This window comes from Staurois parvus, unplaced genomic scaffold (assembly GCF_062004578.1).
Source record: "Staurois parvus isolate SC_StPar_1 unplaced genomic scaffold, SC_StPar_1.0 ptg000438l, whole genome shotgun sequence".
Lineage (NCBI taxonomy): Eukaryota > Metazoa > Chordata > Amphibia > Anura > Ranidae > Staurois > Staurois parvus.
In genome coordinates this window covers 4,894,768-4,916,241 of record NW_028318234.1, presented here as the reverse complement: position 1 = coordinate 4,916,241, position 21,474 = coordinate 4,894,768, and the positions used below count along the sequence as shown (strand labels likewise).

The following is a 21,474-nucleotide window of genomic DNA, read 5'->3' as shown; positions in this document are numbered from 1 at the left end:
ATACCTTCAACGTCATCATAATTTTCATCATCAGGCATACTGTGGAATAAAGAGGACATTTTAGTTTATTAGCACTGCAATACTAAAATTACAAAACTAAAGATAACTTCAAAGGCCAAGAGGAATGAAGCTGATTAAAAGCAAATTAAAGTGGTTGTAAAGGTAAAAGTTTTTTACCTTAATGCAGAAAAGTATTAGTGTTACTAAACCCACAACAGTAAAATCAGTCTGTATATGCAGTAAAGCATGCTTGTTATACTCACTGTGGAACCTAAGGGGTTAATCCTCTGCATTGTGAAAAAAGGCTGTTTGATCCTGTCTTCTCTGTCCCTCCCCTTGTTCAAATGTCCACCTGATACAGACTGAATCCGTAGCCCCATGCACATGCTCAGTTTGTTGTGTATTGCTAGAGAGGTTTTTTTTTTCTTGGGAGAGTGCATGTGATCAGCACAGGGCCAATCAGCACTGTCCAGACAGAGGTCAGGGGATTTCCATCCTCCTAGAGAAAACTCCTCCTACAATCTTTAACTAGTGTTCTGCTTAAGTCACAAGACTGCTCTAACTGCTGATGAGAAAAGGTATTTAGCAGTTTATGTTTACTAAAATAATTGCATTTCCATGTTCTGTGTACTGTGGGAGACCAGATATAGTGAATGCCGGGTCCAGGGAGACCAGATATAGTGAATGCAGGGTCCTGGGTTTAGTAACACTTTAAAAAGAAAATCCCAAATTTTGGGTTGTCCCCAGAAAAGTAATAGCAGGGGAATTTTCCAATGGAGGAATTAGTTCTGGTGAACTGGGGGGCCCCCAAGGGATTCTCTTAATTTTGCAGGGATTTCCTCTCACTTCCTTTTTTGGCTATGAGACAGGAAGTGAACAGAATTCTCCCCAATGGGAAACAGATGGATAAAAAAAACATAGGGTTACAGTACAATTCTCCCTCACTCTATCCAAAGTGAAATTTCAATAAATGTCTATAGTTCTACTTTAACCCTTGACGCCAAGCATATGAAAATATGTGGCCTCTCGGCTGCTGAGCCTTGACGCCGAGTGGCAGCATATTTGCGTACCTTTTGAAAATACATGTGTGATGAGAGCACACACTCTGCGCACTCCCAGCACATCTGTCAGTGTCTCACGGAAAGGTACGGATCTCCCCTTGCGATTGGCAATCAAGGCGGTCACATGACCCTAAAACCCCGCCCTGCCTCCCAGCATCTGAAAACCCTTAAAGGGCCAGGAGGTGCTGGCATGAAGTGGTTAACATTGATAGGTAAAAAAACAGGAACTGTTGATCCAGGGAATATCCAATCTCCTCCTGCAGGATCAGGAAGAATTTTTTTTCTCCCACTGGAGCATATTGAACCATGCCTCATTGGGTTTTTTTGCCTTCCTCTGTGCGTATATTTGTGGATGTTTTTTATTTGTTCATTTTTTCTATTGGTTGAACTACTTTTATAGTGTTTGTCTTTTTTCTGGTCATTTTTCAACCTGACTATGTAACCAACGGTATATTACAAAAGGGCTGGCCGATGACTATTCTGAATAAAGGCTCACTGGTGTTTGGACCTGGCTATCAGGGATCTTTTTGGTATTGGGAATTTGTATTGCAGTCAAGCAAGAACTAGGAATCCTGAACCTGTTCAAAGAGTAGGTAAGCTGGATCCATCATGCAGCAGTATTCTGTTTTATTCATTTTCATTCATATTCCCTACTTTACTCTTCCAAATATTATTTGTAGTGCTACCATCTAAAATACTAACCAGATCCCTATACATAGCTCAACTCACCACTCCAAACTAGTTCACCACAGTGTAACACCTAGGTATATCCACTAATAGCTGCTTAAAGTGGTTGTAAACCCTTGTTTGTTTTTTAATTAAAATAAACATTGTGACCGGTCCAGCTGGGACAGGGTCTTTTGGAGGGGACTGCAGGCTAGACTCTTACCTACTGACCATGGGCCCTGGCAACTGAGGGAGGTCTGATCTTTGGGAGGTGTGTTAATGTCTCCCCGAAACACAGAAACTCTGAGAACTGGAGAACCAGGATACAAATTGGAAGGCTTTTTGCCCAAACTTCACCCCACCCCTTCCAGACTCAGAGCAGATGTTAATATAATCAGCTCTAAACAACCTGATGCTGAGGTCTCTTGCTATAATCTGTTTAGCAAGGTGTTATGTGTTTAATGTTGTGACTTTGTCCCATTGTTAAAGTGTTACTAAACCCACAACAGTAAAATCAGTCTGTATATGCAGTAAAACATGCTTGTTATACTCACTGTGGAACCTAAGGGGTTAATCCTCTGCATTGTGTAAAAAGGCCATTTGATCCTGTCTACTCTAATCTTCCCCTTCCACTGTCACCAATATCTGCCACAGTTAGAGCAGCAGTGGCAAGTCTGCACATGCTGTTTGGTGTGTATTACTATTACAATTATTATACAGTATTTATAAAGCGCCAATGGTTCGCTCAGCGCTGTACATTACAATGGCAGATAATACATGAGACAGTACAATAACAATACAATGCGATACACGAGGGGTTCGAGGGCCCTGCTCCTTGGAGCTTACAATCTGGGGGGGGGGATAGTGGTACAGGAGGAAAAGCTGTGGGGGATGGAGTGGTAGGAAGAGTGGAGGAGATCAGCAATTAGCAGGGGATGGGGTAGGCTTCCCTGGAGAGGTGGGTTTTCAGGGTGCGCCTAAAGGAGAGGAGAGTAGGTGATAGTCTGATGGATTGGGGTAGGGAGTTCCAGAGGATGGGTGATGCCCTGGAGAAGTCCTGGAGGCGGGCATGGGAGGAGGAGACCAGGGAACTAGAGAGAAGGAGGTCTTGTGAGGAGCAGAGAGTAGGTTTTGGGTGGTATTTGGATATTAGGTCAGTGATGTAGTTTGGGGCAGTATTATGGACAGCTTTGTACGTCAGTGTAAGCATTTTTAATTTGATCCGTTGGGCAATCGGAAGTCAGTGGAGGGATTGGCAGAGGGGGGTGGCAGAAACGGAGCAGTTGGTGAGGTGGATGAGTCTGGCTGCCGTATTCAGGATCGACTGAAGCGGGGATAGTCTGTGGTGAGTGAGGCCAGTGAGGAGGGAGTTGCAGTAATCGAGTCGTGATATGATGATGGAGTGGATGAGTTGTTTAGTGGTTTCTGGGGTTAGGAATGGGCGTATTTTGGTGATGTTGCAGAGGTGGAGTCTTCATGAGAGCTTTTTTTTTGAAGGCTGCATGTGATCAGCACAGGGCCAATCAGCACTGTCCAGACAGAGGGTCAGGGGTCATGCAGCCTCATAGGACAGTCAGAGGAGAATTAAAAGTCCTCCCACAAGAGTAACCAGTGCTCAAGCGGACACTGATAAAAGTCACAAGACTACTATCTATATACTGCTGATAAGAAAAGGTATTTAGCATTTTGAAGATACTAAAATAATTGCATTGCCATGTTGTGTGTACTGTGGAACACCGGCTAATGCTCCTGGAAGTTCCTACATGATGGAATTAGTCTTATGTCAACTTTACCTTGTTACCTAATCAGTGTGTGATGTTTATCCCAATGTGTAATATTTGTTTTTATTGTTCATGTACGGATTGCCCCTATTTCTGAAGTGTATAAAACCCTGTATTTCTGTTCAATAAAGGAGTTCCTGTTTGCACCTAAGCTAGCGTCATCAAGTTCTTGGGCGTGATGCCCAGCTATAATACCTTGTTCCTGTGCCCCAGCGGCAAGGAAGAAGCTCTCTGATGGAAGCACCCAGGCAAGAAGCCAGGCAGTCCATCACAAACATGTTATACGTAAAGCGGAGCTCCAGTCAAAATGTAAAATAATAAAAGTCAGCCGCTACAAAAACGGTAGCTGCTGACCTTTAAAAAACAGACAGACACTCACCTGTCCCTCGATCCAGCAGTGTCCTCAATACAACCGGTTTCACCAGAAGTAGAGAAGTTAAGGTGGTATGGAGGAGAATTTAACGTGTTAGAGAGTCACATGACTAAAAGACGGGATGGAATGTAATGAAAGGGGATTAGAGGGGGTATCGTGACCAGGGGACCTTGCTAATACTCCCATCGGCTTCCAACAGAGGTAAATTCTGCTCAGTAAGCTCCTCCTCTAGATCCAATGCTGCTGAAAAGCCAAAACCCTTTCCTACAGTAATCAGTGCTGCTGGTCAGCCTGGACCAGTGGCAGTGCCCATCCCTGTCCCTCATTCTGCAATATCACTCCCTGCACTGCAGCTGAAGTGCAGGATTGGGGGGGAGTCAATGAATTTGCTGCGATTTAATTTTTGGAGTTAGTGACACTGTGGTGCAAGCAGGGGCGGACTGACTATTTGGAAACTCGGGCACTGCCCGAGGGCCCGGGGTCAGTAGGGGGCCCCATGAGATGCCCCTGGTACCTTTTTCATAGGCTTTTTTTGAGTTTGGGCAATGACACAGGGACCCCATGATTCCCTATTGCCCGGGGGCCCCATGAGTTGTCAGTCTGCCTCTGGCTGCAAGCTCCCTGAATTGAGGTGTACTGACCCAAAAGCAGAGCTGTCAGCACACCTCCATTAGGATGCTTGCTAGCAGTAGACTCCAGGAATGAAATGTCTTCAGGTATGTACAACTCCTCCATTGCAGTTCAGCAGTACAAGGATTGTTATTGCAGCAGACAGCCTTCTGCAGGATGGTGATGGGCTCTGCTGCTCTGCTGCCAGGCTGACAACCGGGCTGACAAGTGGCACTGATTGCAGGAGAGGGTGGTGGATTTCCTGGAATCCTTTGATGAGATGGTGAGGTGTGGGGTCAGCAGCTTCCAATCAGGGGTGAGAAGCACTGATACCAGGCTCACCTTGTGCTGCAATGATGTATAGAGGGCATTGCCACAGAGCCCACCCCCCTACACATGCACGCACACACACACACTGTGTCCGGGGCATATGCCCCTCCTGCTCCCCCATTCCTCACTGTCCCAGCCTTGAATGCATGCAAGGGCTGTGGCTGTTTCAAAAGGAGGTTAAAGCTGGCCATAGATGGATCAAAATTCAACTGGTTCAGCAGGGACCAGACAAATTTTGTCCCATCAATGGCCGTTCTGGCTTGACAGACGTTGATCTAATGATGCTGCAGTGTTAATCAGTGTATTCTGACAACACAATAGCACAGCTGGGAGGATTCCTCTATCCACCTTGTTTGTGTAGATGAGGGAATCCGATCATTATTTCTGATTTAAAAAAAAAAAATAATCTATAGCCAGCCTTACACTGGCAAGGCTTTAAACATTTTACAGAAATGATTGCATGCTTGGTCTATTTGTAGATTTTCCCTATCTGATGGCGATTTAAAGGATCTGTCAAAGGGTTTCATCAGATGTTGCCTCATTATGTTGCAGCCCTCAGTTAGTCTGCATGCAAATGCTGACCTTTGTACTTCCACATTTTCTTACTTAAAGTAGCATTAACCGATGGGTCAACTTTCCTTCCAGAGCGGGCTCAAATATGTGTAAGCAGCATTGTGTGATGAGGTTGGTAGTGCTCCTCCTCATAAATGAGAGTAAGTAAATGTTGTGTACATTAAAGACCTATTTGCACCTATGCGCATGCGCGTTCTACACGCGTGTGATAACACACACATCTAGGTGTGAGTGGGCTCTTATAGTTTCCCTTTATAAACACACTGAACTGCTACATAGATGTGAACCAATGATGGTCAAAAGAAATAGACGCCGCCTCAACCAGCCCAATGAAAGTAACGGTGTTGGCCTCAGCAGCCAGCATTCCAGCCACAGCCCCTGATGCATTTCACCCTGCACCCCTGTGACCAAGCTCCCGGTGGGGTGGAACACGTTATGGGTGTGGCTGGAGCGGCAAGGCCAACACCGTTACTTTCATTGGGCTGGCTGAGCTGGTGTCCATTTCTTTTGATCATCATTGCTTCTGAACCAGTGTAATGATGCCTACTCCCATCTTCTGTGTACCGGCAGGGTTACTTCACATTGCCTGGCTTTGAGCAGTGCTACAAGGTTCACAAGTAATAGATGGCGCTCCTGTGACCAAGCTCCCAGTGGGTGGGGTGAAACACGTTATGGGCGTGGCTGGAGCGGCAAGGCCAACACCTTTACTTTCAGTGGGCTGGTTGAGCTGGCGTCCATTTCTTTCGATCATCATTGCTTCTGAACCAGTGTAGGGATGCCTGCTCCCATCTTCTGTGTACCAGCAGGGTTACTTCACATTGCCTGGCTTTGAGCAGTGCTACAAGGTTCACAAGTCAATAGATGGGAACCAGCCACATAGGAAAGAACAGGATTTCTACTTGAATGTTTTCATGCAGAAAAATTAATCTTGTACTGCAGAAAAACAGAGTTGCGCCAATAGGCCCCAAGGGCACCTGTCACATACAATTAATAAGCAGTGATAGCATTCAGTATATTAATTCCTTTTTATTTTATTCTCCATGTTTACATACAGATCAAGCTGTCCAGAGAAAGTGACAGTGACAGAGGGTGGGACAGCTTAGGATGCATGCAAAGCTTTATTATCAAGGTTGAAATCTATTCAAATACCTCTGGCAGTGTTTGTTACTATAGTGTTAACCCTCAGTGTTTTTTAGCTCAACACATTGAGCAAAATAAAATAAACATTCCCCAGAAAACTATTGTTTGAAATTCATACACCCGCACTTGCAGTTTACAACTTTCAGTGCTGCTGGCTTCTGCTTTCTCAGTGCTGCTTCCCTGCACTTCCAGTCTTCACTAAAAAGAGTTAACAGTGGGCAGTGCAGTCTACAGTCAGTCTGTTAGTTTAGAGAAGGAAGGAGTAGGGGAGTACCTTGCCATCCTAGCTTATGGGGCTGTGTATTTCTATTGATGCACACATTGTAGGGGTACACGACTAGTCCCTGCATGCAAGGGTGGCTCCATAGGATAATGAAAGAGAAAGGAGCCACCCTGAAACAGGAAACCTGGGGCAGTGATCATGGCAATCAGCTTAAACTTGAACATAGGAAAAGATTAAAAGATACAGGAGCTACTGTATATTCTCAGTGAATGTTTAAATCAGCTGCTGAAAGTGTTTAACCACTTCCAGTCCAGGTTAATTCTAACGTTCCTCTCCTACATGTAAAAAACTACTTGGAACCCCCAAACATTATTTTTTTTAAGCAGAGGCCCTAGAGAATAAAATGGTGGGATTTGCATATTTCTATGTCACACAGTATTTTTGGAACAAATACACTGTAATGAATTGTAATGCACAAAACAAAATATAATACCCAATTTTTTTGTAAACTATAAAAGATGAAGTTAACCCGAGTAAACAGATACCAAACATGTCATGCATTAAAACTGCATAAGCCTGTGGAACGGAGCCAAAGTATGGTACCTAAAAATCTTGTGTGTGGTGTGATCGACGTTTACATATGCATGCATTCGCCTTTACTCATGAACGCAGTGGGATGGGGGCACTTGAAAACATTTTTTTCCATTTATTTATTTATTTTTACACTGTACCACTAATTTTTTTATGACTTGTATTGCTATAACAAGGAATGTAAACATCCCTTGTGATAACAATAAGCAGTGACGGATCCTCTTTACGGAGACATCTGGGGTCTGATGTCTCCTCTGGCTTCCAAAGCATCAGATCACAGCCAGGTGTGATCTGAAGCTTTTACAAGGGATTGTTTCTGTACGATCGAAACTTGAAGTGATTCAATCCTTGCTATTTCTGACGTCACACAGTAAGAGGAATGAAATTTGTTCCTCCCACTGTATCTCAGGAACAGGACGCCACTGGTCACATCCTTACTAGGTTCCCATATCGTGCAGGAGACCCTGCTAAAGGCGGCAGCGGTGGTGGGAGGGGAGACCAGCTTTCAACGCTTTTAAAAGTGATCCAGTGGCTCTTTAGCCGCTTGGATTACTTTTACTAGATGTGGAGTTGCTGCTGCAGCTGCTATCACCATTTCTATCCAAGGATGTTCGGGTACGTACTATGGATCAAGCAACATGAAGATCAAATAGTCCTTTTGTAAGAACTGACAGCTCTGAGATCAGTCAATGACAAAAGTTCATGAGGTTTCAGATCATATCAATGGTTAGTTCCATGTAAGTTGTCACTATTTGATCTCCATGTTGCTCAATGCAATTTTATTTTGATTAGATTTTCCATTAACCATGCATAGTTAGCTGATCTCACCAAATTCATGTGACTTACCTGTCTGAAGTTGGCTATTGTAATGTTGTATTTATTGCCATAGAGTGTGTTATTTATATTTAAGGTTCCACACTTGGAGATGTGCACATGAATGTACACCGCTCCACGGGCCTCTCCGATTCATATCACTGACCACATGCAGACGTTCTAGTACGGATTGTCTTTTTTAATCCACAATTTTTGACTGGTGCTTGTTTGTCCCCTTTTGCAAGGTATTTTTTTCCAATAATCACTGTATTAGATATGTAATAAAGTTTTGTATATAATTTTCTACAACACTACTCTGCATGGGTATCTTTGATTACCGACTTTACACAGTCTGTTCTTTACAGTTTTGTATAATTTTTGGATATATTAATTTTGGTATAAACCCACATCAATACTTTTTTTGATGAGACAGAGCTTATATCTAGGCTTCTTTGCCTGTGTGTGTGGCATTCATTTTGTCGGTTTAGTTCAGGAATTGGCTTTGCAAAGTGTTATGAAAGCTTTAATGCAAAGCAAGCTCAACATTTCTCTTATTCACTGTGAACATCATTTTTTTCTAGACAGCTCAGACTGCACGTCCTAAAGACAGGGGGAATAACAAAAGGAATTGACTAAATGAATACCAGCGTTACAAGTTCAGATCGTAGGTTATCATTCAGCATTTGTTTCACTATAGTGTTTCTTTAGTTCATGGGCTTACCGGTGGGTAAACTATTGGAAATGTTTAATTTCATTAAATTTTAATACACTTTAAATAAATAATCATTTACAAAAATGCTGCTTTTAACACCCCCCCCCTTCCCGGGTCAGACCACCAGCTGTGTATGAAGACAGTCTTTGCATCATACAAATATAGGACATTACTGTCTGAAGATATTATTATTAATATTATTATTATACAGGATTTATATAGCACCAACAGTTTGCTCAGCACTTTACAATATAACGGGAGACAATACATATTAGAATTACTTACTTGGGCTCTGGAAGTTTGATGTTCCTGGGTGGTAAACTTGGGACTGGCGAGGGACCAAGTGGTGATTTGATGGGCGGTGGAGGCAATGCGGATGTTAACGCAGATGACTTCTGTTCACTGATGGGTACCTTTCCACCTACCAATGTATAGCACAAGAGATAGATCTGTTAACAATACAGTGCATACACAGATTTATATTGCTTTGTCTTCTTTGGGGAGATTTTCCCTAATTTCCTTTCCTGCCTGACACTCTTCAAACAGATAGTGAGGGAAACTCTAAACCGTGATAAAATCCTGGTAGGCGTTATAACCATTTTTTACTCTATCAAAACCTAAAATAAAAAAATAATGGCTAGAGATGAGTTTTAAAAATACAGTTCATATTTATGAATGTTAGGAACCAATTACAATATCTCGTAATAACTTGTTATTATGCTGACTGCTAGAGACACCTGAATTCTGATTGGATGCTATGAGTCATTGTGCTGCCCACATCTTCATTCTTTTCAAGTAATAAAGCAAATCTGTGCTTTTCCCATACAGTACAAGGCATTATGTGGGCAGTATGTGGAAACTGCATGCTGTCAGCTTTATTATTAATTTTTTTCATCAAGTGTTAGCATGGTATTACTGCTTTCTTGTGTGAGTTAGCACCCCTTATGGCTGGAGGCCAAACCACTTTAACCCACACCACAAGGATAACATCTTTTCACCAGCCAGTGACACCTGTCATGGAACTGACTGCCATATTGAGGCAAATACCCTTGAACGCTGATTTTCCTTCACCAGATCTTTACACATATCACACTTTACCCTCTTCAGTCTGAAGGCATGGAGGGAAGCTGCTGTATAGGTTCACGAGGCCGCACCACTTGTGGTCAAGGTCCAATCTATAGGAGAGTTCTGTTACACAGCAGGTGTTAACATACAGAGCTTGCTACTTAGAAGAGTAGACCAAAAAGCCACCAGGCTACTCCTCCTAGTTCTCATTCACTGTCACATTCTGACTTTCGTTCAGCCCAGTCATTCTAACTAAATCAGAACTCTCTTTATTTGAATAAAAGGTATAGGAAAAAACAGTTCCGGAACATCTCCACATTACAGTTCTCCAACCATTACATGTATTTTGTGCAACAACTAGGTCAGTATTCAGTAGAGATACATTCTTCAACCAGTAGATGGTAGTGTATAAATTTGTAGCTGCATCTATTATATATTCTATTGTCTTTTCTCTGAAATAAAGTTTCCTGTTTGCAAGTGAAACAGGAAAGCACATGTGGACTGTGCACTGTCAGTTCTGTAGGGCTATATGCCAAATTTCTAATAGGTTATGGGCTCTGACATAGCAGACTACAGCAAATAAGTGCAAGAAACAGCAACAGAAAGAAGACTACAACATAATAAAAGAAAATGATCTGTAACAAAGCTTTCATTTGCAAACCTGACAAACCAGAGCTACCAGTCTTGGAAATTCAATATAAAAATGCTGCCAAGAGAAGGTACGTGGGAATGTATACATGAAATCAGGCCAGAACACCCTTCAGATGAATGGATAGAGAAAGATCAGAAAGCTCAGAGCACAATCTCTCTTAGCATAAAAATTAATCAAATCATACATATACGTAAGTGTGAAACTGCTAAAGAAATGTGGGAAGCATTAAAAAAGGTGCATGAAAGAGGTAATCTCAGCAATAAACTGTGTTTGATTAGAAAGCTATACCAAACTAAGATGATGAAAGGCCAGGTATGCTGGATTACATAAAGCACACCTTGTAAATGTTTGAATGCCTGAGAGGCATAGGAGAAGAAATAAAATATTTTCATGTCGCAGCAATATTACCTAGTGGTTTACCAGAAAGTAGTGAAATGCTTGTCACAGCACTTAAAGAGTTACTAAGCTCATGACCCTGCATTCACTGTATCTGGTCTCCCATAGTACACAGAACATGGAAATGCAATTATCTTAGTAAATATAAACTGTTAAAGACCTTTCATAAACAAAAAACTGTAGTGCAGCACATAAACAAGAATTCATTAGCAAATAAAATAGACATAATCATGTAGACCGATATAAAAGTCTTAGTGGTTAAAAAATGTCACTTCAAATGAGTAGCTAAGATTCCAGGGAGTAATTACATCTGGGAGTGGATAATTAGCCAGGAATATGTAAGACATCCGGTGGTGTGCGAGAAAATAGCGAGAATGCAAACTCACCAGAAGCGCTAAAGTAATGCGCATTGGATGATGTAATCCGACTTAAGGGACTCCCATCGGATGGAAATTGGTCTGGTCTAGAAGTTGTCCACCTCTGATTGCATGGCCATTAAGGAAGGTGTCAATCAGAGGTGCGCATGCTGTGTGCACTTAACCCCCAGGATCCTGGTTTATCCAAATTGGAGGATGGAATATACTACATGACCAGACCTCTAATAAAGACCCCAAAAAGGGACCTCTGATTGACACCCTCCTTAATGTCCATGCGATCAGAGATGGACAACTTCTAGACCAGACCAATTTCCATCTGATGGAAGTCCCTTAAGCCGGATTACATCATCCAATGCGCATTACTTTAGCGCTTCTGGTGAGTTTGCATTCTCACTATTTTCTCGCACACCACCGGATGTCTTACATCTTCCTGGCTAATTATCCACTCCCAGATGTAATTACTCCCTGAAATCTTATCTACTCATTTGAAGTGACATTTTTTAACCACTAAGACTTTTATATCGGTCTACATGATTATGTCTATTTTATTTGCTGATGAATTCTTATTTATGCGCTGCACTACTGTTTTTTGTTTATGATTTTCTAGAGAGGATTTGTAGTTCCTTTTTCTGTGCATTTGCTGCTATCATAGCTAGCGCTCGCTGATGTTGTTTATTATTTATTTTTTATCCTATGTTAAATACCTTTTCTCATCAGCAGTTAGAGCACTCTTGTGACTTCTATCAGTGTCCAACAGACCACTGGGTAATCTTGTAGGAGGAGTTTTCTTTCTCCCCGACTGTCCTGTGAAGCTGCATAACCCCTGACCCTCTGTCTAGACAGCGCTGATTGCACCTGTGCTGATCACATGCACTCTCCCAGGAAAAAAAAAACTCTTTAGCAATACACACCAAAGTAAGCATGTGCAACTTGCTCTGTTCTATCAGCAGATGGATTTGGGACAGTAGAAGAAGGGGAGGATCAGAGAAGACAGGATCAAACATCCTTTTTACACAATGCAGAGGATTAACCCCTTAGGTTCCACGATGAGTATAAGAAGCATGCGTTACTGCATGTAAAGACTGATTTTACACTTGTGGATTTAGTAACAATTTAATGCATGCCCAACTGATGAACTGACATTGGAATATGTTAAGGGAAAGCGTATGGATGAATATAAGCATAAAACAGAAAGCATTAATAGTGATGGTGCTTCTGTAGCAGAGTCTGCTTTAAAGATGAAATATAGGAATAAAAACAGTAACATGCAACAAGAAACATGTGAATACTTTGTGTGCAAGAAACAAGGCCAAAAACAGATTGATAATCTAGAAGGCTAGAATGAAAAAATAAACTAAATTACGAAAGGCCAAAAGTGTGAAGAAAGAAACTGCTTTTTCTTCAGATAATGATTATGTTTTTCAATCCAAAAGTTGCATCTAATCTTTTCAGGCATGGTGTGTTGATTCAGGAGCTATGAGTCACATGACCAATGATAGAAATTTCTTTATTCACCTTGTCCAGAGTAAAACAGAAAAAAATCACCACAGCTAATGGGCAAATAATGGAATCAGAAGAAATAGGGGACGGTTTTCTTTACTGTCCTATTTTCCCACTACATACACTCAGTGCTGGAGGTGCCAGAACTGCATTCCCACTGAAAAAAAAGCCCTGGGAAGAATTTTCCTTTTTCTTCTGAATTGGTCTGCACATTCTTTCTGTACGAATTGGGGCAAACACAAATGTTATTAAGCTAATGCAACAAGGTAGCCTGCACTTTCCTGCTTGTGTATTCTTATCTCTTTGGCTGGCTATACATTATACAATTTTTTTACAATTTTCTCTCCATATTCCTTTAGATTTACCTTCAACCATGTAGTACAAGGGCCTACCTAATTAGATACAATTGAAAGTGTTATTTAGGTTTGACCTCGTATTATATGGTTTTGGTAAATCTAAAGCAAAGTTCTGAAGAAAATTGTATAATGTATGGCCAGTCTTTGCTGCAGTGCTTTTCCTACCCTGATTGCTTTCACATGTGTGGTTTGTCTGTGCTCACTTATGGATGTCACTTGGTATTCTGTGGGTTTTATCTCCTTCCATCACTTTGTGGCCCGCCTCCTAGTTTGCTTGATGTAGCTGTGTTCAGAATTAAGCCATCACATTAAAAATCATGTTAAAAAGGAGTCAGTACACACCTGCCATCTTTTAAAGTGCCTCTGATTAACCCCAAATAAAGTTCAGCTGTTCTAGTAGGCCTTTCCTGACATTTTCTTAGTCACATCCTACAGCAAAAGCCATGGTCTTCAGAGAGCTTCCACAGCATCAGAGTGATCTCATTGTTAAAAGGTTGTGAGCTGTGTGGAGGGGTGTGTGTCCTTTTCCTCCAATCTGCTCTCACTGAGCTCTGCAGAGTGTAACTTTAGCTCCCTGACCCCTGCTTTCTGAAAGCTAAGACAAACTGTACAAATTCTGTACTTTGAACAGCTGTAGAGAAGAAAAGACTGCAGATAAACAGGTACAACTTATGTAAAAGGATTTATTTCATCTCTGTGTATCACCTAAGGCCAGTCACTTCACTGGGTATATGGAAGAGTTTACAACCACTTTAACTGATTCCCCGCCAACCTATAGCAAAAATACCACAGGGCAGCAGGGCTGCACAAAATCATATACAGTGGATATAAAAAATCTACACACCCCTGTTAAAATGTCAGATTTTTGTGATGTAACAAAATGAGACAAAGATAAATCATTTCAGAACTTTTTCCACCTTTAATGCAACCTATAAACTGTATAACACAATTGAAAAACAAACTGAAATCTTTTACAGGGGGGGAAGTAAACATAAAAACATAAGAAACTAAAATAATGTGGTTGCATAAGTGTGCACACCCTCTTATGACTGGGGATGTAGCTGTGTTCAGAATTAAGCAATCACATTAAAAATCATGTTAAATAGGAGTCAGTACACACCTGCCATCTTTTAAAGTGCCTTTGATTAACCCCAAATAAAGTTCAGCTGTTCTAGTAGGTCTTTACTGACATTTTCCTAGTCACATCCTACAGCAAAAGCCATGGTCTGCAGAGAACTTCCAAAGCTTCAGAGGGATCTCATTGTTAAAAGGTATCAGGAGAAGGGTACAAAAGAATTTCCAAGGCAGTAGATATACCATAGAACACACTGAAGACAGTCATCATCAAGTGGTAAAAATATGGCGCAACAGTGACATTACCAAGAACTGGACCTCCCTCCAAAATGGATGCAAAGATGAGAAGAAAACTGGTCTGGGAGGCTGCCAAGAGGCCTACAGCAACATTAAAGGAGCTGCAGGAATATCTGGCAAGTACTGGCTGTGTGGTACATGTGACAGCAATTCCCCGTATTCTTCATCTGTCTGGGCTATGGGATACAGTGGCAAGACGGAAGCCTTTTCTTACTAAGAAAAACATCCAAGCCTGGCTACATTTTGCAAAAACACATCTGAAGTCTCCCAAGAGCATGTGGGAAAATGTGTTCTGGTCTGATGAAACCAAGGCTGAACTTTTTGGCCAGAATTTCAAAAGATATTTAAAGTGAATTCGAAAAAATTATTATTATGGCACCTAGTGTATCTGATAACACCAACAGAATATACAGTATCTCACAGACGTGAGTACACCCCTCACATTTTTGTAAATATTTTATTCTACCTTTTCATGTGACAACACTGCAGAAATGACACTTTGATATAAAGTAGTGAGTGTACAGCTTGTATAACAGTGTAAATTTGCTGTCCTATCAGAATAATTTAACACACAGCCATTAATGTCTAAACCGCCGGCAACAAAAGTGAGTACACCCCTAAGTGACAATGTCCAAATTGGGCCCAATTAGCCATTTTCCCTTCCCGGTGTCATGTGACTCGTTAGTGTTACAAGGTCTCAGGTGTGAATGGGGAGCAGGTGTGTTAAATTTGATGTTTTCGCTCTCACTCTTTCGTACTGGTCACTGGAAGTTCAACATGGCACCTCGTGGCAAAGAACTCTCTGAGGATCTGAAAAAAAAGAATTGTTGCTCCACATAAAGATGGCCTAGGCTATAAGAAGATTGCCAAGACCCTGAAACTGAGTTGCAGCACGATGGCCAAGACCATACAGTGGTTTAACAGGACAGGTTCCACTCAGAACAGGCCTCGCCATGTTCGACCAAAGAAGTTGAGTGCACGTGCTCAGCATCATATCCAGAGGTCGTCTTTGGGAAATAGATGTATGAGTGCTGCCAGCATTGCTGCAGAGGTTGAAGGGGTGGGGGGTCAGCCTGTCAGTGCTCAGACCATACACCGCACACTGCATCAAATTGGTCTGCATGGCTATTGTCCCAGAAGGAAGCCTCTTCTAAAGATGATGCACAAGAAAGCCCACAAAAAAGTTTGCTGAAGACAAGCAGACTAAGGTCATGGATTACTGGAACCTGTCCTGTGGTCTGATGAGACCAAGATAAACTGATTTGGTTCAGATGGTGTCAAGCGTGGTGGCGGCAACCACTGTACTGTGACATACTGAAGCAGAGCACAATCCCCTCCCTTAGGAGACTGGGCCGCAGGGCGGTATTCCAACATGATAACAACCCCAAATACACCTCCAAGACTACCACTGCTTTAGCCTTGCTAAAGAAGCTGAGGGTAAAAGTGATGGACTGGCCAAGCATGTCTCCAGACCTAAACCCTATTGATCACCTGTGGGGCATCCTCAAATGGAAGGTGGAGGAGTGCAAGGTCTCTGACATCCACCAGCTCCGTGATTTTGTCATGGAGGAATTGAAGAGGACTCCAGTGGCAACCTGTGAAGCTCTGGTGAACTCCATGCCCAAGAGGGTTAAGGCAGTGCTGGAAAATAATGGTGGCCACACAAAATATTGACACTTTGGGCCCAATTTGGACATTTTCACTTAGGGGTGTACTCACTTTTGTTGCCAGCAGTTTAGACATTAATGGCTGTGTGTTGAGTTATTTTGAGGGGACAGCAAATTTACACTGTTATACAAGCTGTACACTCACTACGTCACATTGTAGCAAAGTGTCATTTCTTCAGTGTTGTCACATGAAAAGATATAATAAAATATTTACAAAAATGTGAGGGGTGTACTCACTTCCGTGAGATACTGTATATTAAATATGTGATATTAAATTTGCAGCTGCCTCTATATGGTGGATGATCCCAGTTGTGCAAACTAATATTTTTAAATAGACAGGCGCTAAGCCGATACACTGTGCATGTACAGTATATGTAAAAGAAGCCTGGTTCACAACATGCCCCTGAATCCAAGCGTCTTAATATATTGCACCTATTGGAGGTGCTAGGTCATCCTATTATATATATAAATAAAATGAAAGTCCATAAGTGACTATATATATTAGAGAAGTGACGGTCCTACACTGTGCTGTAACCCATAAAGGTATATATCTTCACCACGTGCCAACAGGGTATAAGTGAATTGTTCACTCACCACACCTTTTGACCGCGCTTAAGACGGTCAATTGTGCATTCTGGTAGCATATGGAGCAGGGGCGGACTGACAACTCATGGGGCCCCCGGGCAATAGGGGATCATGGGGCCCCTGTGTCCTTGCCCAAACTCAAAAAAGCCTATGAAAAAGGTACAAGGGGCATCTCATGGGGCCCCCTACTGACCCCGAGCCCTCGGGCAGTGCCCGAGTTTCCAAATGGTCAGTCCGCCCCTGGTATGGAGCCATCCTCTATGGTTTTCCTAGGGTGTTTCTCCCCTCCAACAGCTCTCCATTAAACAAGCCCAAGGATATGGCAATAAGGTTAACAGCAAACTCTCCAATTCATCTGTGTGCTGAATATGGACCGTTCCTTTCTTGCGGAGATGTGGTACCAAGCTGCTCAAATATACCAAACAAATTTAAGACCATTCTAAGTCCCTAACCTGGAAGTGACGTAATCACGCTTTCACGTACGTTTCGCCCAGCGGCATCTTCAGGAAGTGATGGCCGCCATATGTTTGGCGCAAAAATAACACTGCACATCACCAAACAAACACCATACCCACAGTGAAGCATGGTGGTGCAGCATCATGCTTTAGGGCTGTTTTTCTGTAGCTGTAACTGGGGCCTTAGTCAAGGTAGAGAGAATTATGAACAGTTCCAAATACCAGCCAATATTGGCACATAACCTTCAGGCTTCTGCTAGAAAGCTGAACATGAAGAGGAACTTCATCTTTCAGCATGACAACGACCCAAAGCATACATCCAAATCAACAAAGGAATGGCTTCACCAGAAGAAGATTAAAGTTTTGGAATGGCCCAGCCAGAGCCCAGACCTGAATCTGATCGAAAATCTGTGGGATGATCTGAAGAGGGCTGTGCACAGGAGATGCCCTCGCAATCTCACAGATTTGAAGTGTTTCTGCAAGGAAGAGTGGGCAAATATTGCCAAGTCAAGATGTGCTATGCTGATAAACACATCCCCAAAAAGACTGAGTGCTGGATTCAGATCAAAAGGTGCTTAAGCATAGTAATAGTTTGAGGGTGTGCACACTTATGCAGCCAAATTACTTTAGTTTTTTTATTTTTACTTCCCTTCACCTGAAAGATTTCAGTTTGTTGTTAAACTGAGTTGTACAGTTTATAGGTCACATTAAAGATAAAAAACGTTCTGAAATGATTTATCTTTGTCTCATGTTTTTACATCACAGAAATCTGACATTTTAACAGGGGTGTGTAGACTTTTTACATCCACTGTATATAAGACATGCTCAGTCTAGCCCACATTCCCTGAGTGTCTGGTTGTTGGCTACCTGTGTATTGATCCCAGCCTTGGCCACCATCTGTGCTTGTTTTCTGTCCATCCCGACATTGGTTTGTCTCTTGGATTTCCTGTTGTTTACTGCTGTATGTACTCTGCAGTACAGCTGGGCATACCTGGGGGCTGCGACCTGGTTCCAGCTTGCTGCAAGTCCATCCCCACCATTACGGTGAAGAAGCAGGCTGCTTGGGCTTAGACTCAGCTCCCAGGGGAACCCTGAGTTGGCGATGTACAAGGACTCACTGCCACAGGCGCATGACAGCTTTTTTTTCCCAGATTGAATGTTTTTCAATCAAGTGACAAATGAAAGTGAATGCTACTGCTAACATCAATTGTGTTCCCACAATAGAACAAATTAAATAAATAAACAAAGTGATGCAGTGCTGCTAATGAATAGGCATCAATCTGTCATAATAATTGGTGCTCATAATATGAATAAATGACTAAAAAAAATAAAAAAATGTGAATATAATTCACTAATAAATGTGAATAACGGAGCTGAAGTGCTTCCAATAAATAAGTTCATATGTTTCCAAATATCACACGATCCAACACCGTAACTGCAAATCCATGGTGAGTGTGAATTTTCATGCAATAGATACTGCAACTTCCGTGCTCACAGAACTCTCACCTCCAACGCATGTAAAAACTGTGTGTTTTTAATAAGACATCTACACACATCCAGACCTCGCAATATCTCCTTTATCCACTTCTCCTCCCATGTAATGGACAATTTTAAAATGGTATTGGAAATCCTCCATTATACCAGTATCCTCCAACGCAAGTAACGACTTGAAACCAACCAAACCACCGGGATGGTTTGATGAAGAAGCCACAGGGCTTTGAAACACGTAACCACACCCCTCTGTTTCCTGTTCCACCTACAGTGACATCACTTCCGGTCACTTGCAATCACCAGTGTTTATGGACTGATTTTCATCAGCATTTAAGTGGACTTCTAATTACTTTCCTAATATGGACTTTTGTTTGTTTATCCATTGTATATAAATGCAGAGTTTTTATTTTGTTTCACATGAATTATCTTTGTGATTGATTCTATATTATCGCTATATACATACAGGCGTACCTTGGTTTACGAACGCCTCAGTTAATGTAATTTTCGGTTTACAAATAAAAATCCATTGAAAATAATGACTCGGTTTACAAATTTTTTTCGCAATATGAAGCAAGTTTCCCCAGGATGCATTGCGCCTGGGAGGTTTATAGCGCTGGCCCCGTGCATGCTGGAGTCTGTGGGTAGCACGTGGCATCGAGTGTGAATGTGTTGGAGCGGTTTTTGAATCATCAATGTTCCTGTACAGTATTTATGCCTTTAAAGTGCACTTTAGAAAGAGTTTTGAACAGATAAAAGACTTTTTTTTTTACTTTTTTCTGACCTCCGAAACGGATTAATTGGTTTTCAATGCATTCCTATGGGAAACCACGTTTCGGTTTACAAATTTTTTGCAATACAAAACATCCCGCAGACCGAATTAAATTCGTAAACCACTGTATTTGATTTTTTTTTTGTAGCGCACCATAATTTGTGGTTCATTATTTACTGTGCTTGTCAACTCCATCTAGTGGACATAATGCAGTACTTTCCCAAGCCGCTCTTATTTATGACTTAAAAACATTCTATCCAGAAAGAAAATAACCTAGTAACATTTACTCCGATTTGCACAGAACAAATGTGCATGCAGTTTCACAAGACCAATAGCTCTGCAAAGTTTTTTTTGTTCAATAGTTTTTATTAAAGATTAAGACAAGATTAAGTTGATTTACGGTTCTGCTACAAGTGAAGGCTTAACAGAGCTTGAAGCCTTTTTGGGGTTTCCAGTTATGAACCTGAAATAACAAAGATTAACCAAAGAAGTTCGACTATTGTAGCACTGAAATCCTAGGCTGTACAGATTTACATGGTTAGAAGAATTGAGTGTTGACAGGAAAAGAACAGGAGGGTGTTTGATTTGTTTGTAACGGAACAATTCTGCATTTGAACATTTATGGGACCCTGGAATGGTTCCAGTCCGTTCGCCGTTACAAAGTCACGGAAGCAAGTAAGCGTGGAGCTGGTCCACCATTTGAACATTGTAAGTGAGTCAATGCCAGAGAAAAAAAGAGCAATTTCTAGTGAAGGACATAACAGGAAGATGGGGTGACCAAAGACCTCCTGAGTATTTAAGTCCATCCCACAACTTCGGGGAATGGGTCATTAAGGGATTCTTCAAAACTGATCTATCCTTTCAGGGTAGATTATCTGTCCCTAAAGGGTCCCAATCTACTGTTTCCAGAGATACCCCAATGGGCAAATAAATTACTTTGTGGTTCTAGCAATTTTGTATTAATTACCCCTTAAATGTTGATTTTGAGTTAAGGTCTACTTTAGCTTCTGTGCACTTCTTGGGTGACAGCAGGGTTGTTGAGGGTCACACTGATCGTTGGACCTTTCTATCTCTTCTTGGGCATAGTTTACAATCATTAAAGTATACCAGACTGATAAATGTCACTGCATTAAACTGCTGTAGGTGTAAAGTGCAGGAATCTATAGGTGACTAACTATACCTGCTGCAGACTTCAAAATCCTCCCCTCATAACCAAACCTCAAAACTTCTGACAGGCAGAACTTTGGCTAATGGCCAAAAAGACTGTCAGTCATATGAATGTGCCATACATCTGGGTTCCAGCAGTTCATCCCTGCAACAGTCACACAAAACCCCCAGAGAGTCTCTTTAAATACTGTCAATATCTCATACAAATAAACAGTTCTGGACAACTTTGTAAGCCGACTGGTTCCCGTGGTTGGGCCCCGTGGTCACATCTCCATTTTTAGTCCTGGGTGACAGTTCAAGTCATCACTGTATTCGTGAAGGATCTTGTGAAAATCTACAACCAAGAAGTTGTAGCACTGACTGACAGACCACATGGCAGCACTTTCACAGTTTCACAATACCTCTTTCTGTAGTTAGAGTGTGAAGTGTGAGTGTCATTTACGAGAAATGCCATCACAAATAATTTGCCCTTGTGTCAGATTGATCAACATTTTAGCTTTTTAGAAGTTTGCTTTGAGAAATCTAACACTTTGCTGTATTTTTCATGTAACATAGGGCAGGATAGGTGTAAAGGACACCTGAACAGGACACCTGAAGTCACCTTCCACACATGTAGTCTGCTGTTAAAACTGGAACCTGTCCCTTGGGAAACTAGTTCAGACTTCGCACAAAATTCATTACTACACATGCAACATAAAAGTGGACCTAATTAATTAAAGAGGAGCTCCACCCAAATGAGAAGTTCTGTTTT

The 21,474-nt window shown here is 41.8% G+C and overlaps 1 protein-coding gene across 2 annotated transcripts in view; it reads right to left on the bottom strand.

Annotated features, from left to right (window-relative positions):
• The window catches only part of FYB1 (FYN binding protein 1), a 128,645-nt gene that overhangs the window by 71,229 nt on the left and 35,942 nt on the right, over window positions 1-21,474 (bottom strand). For both annotated transcript variants that reach the window (XM_089687823.1, XM_089687824.1), the window contains exons 2-3: window positions 9,158-9,293; window positions 5-39 (exon numbers count right to left, since the gene is read on the bottom strand). In XM_089687823.1, the coding sequence (XP_089543949.1) occupies window positions 5-39; window positions 9,158-9,293 (171 nt within the window). The remainder of the gene's footprint in view (window positions 1-4; window positions 40-9,157; window positions 9,294-21,474) is intronic.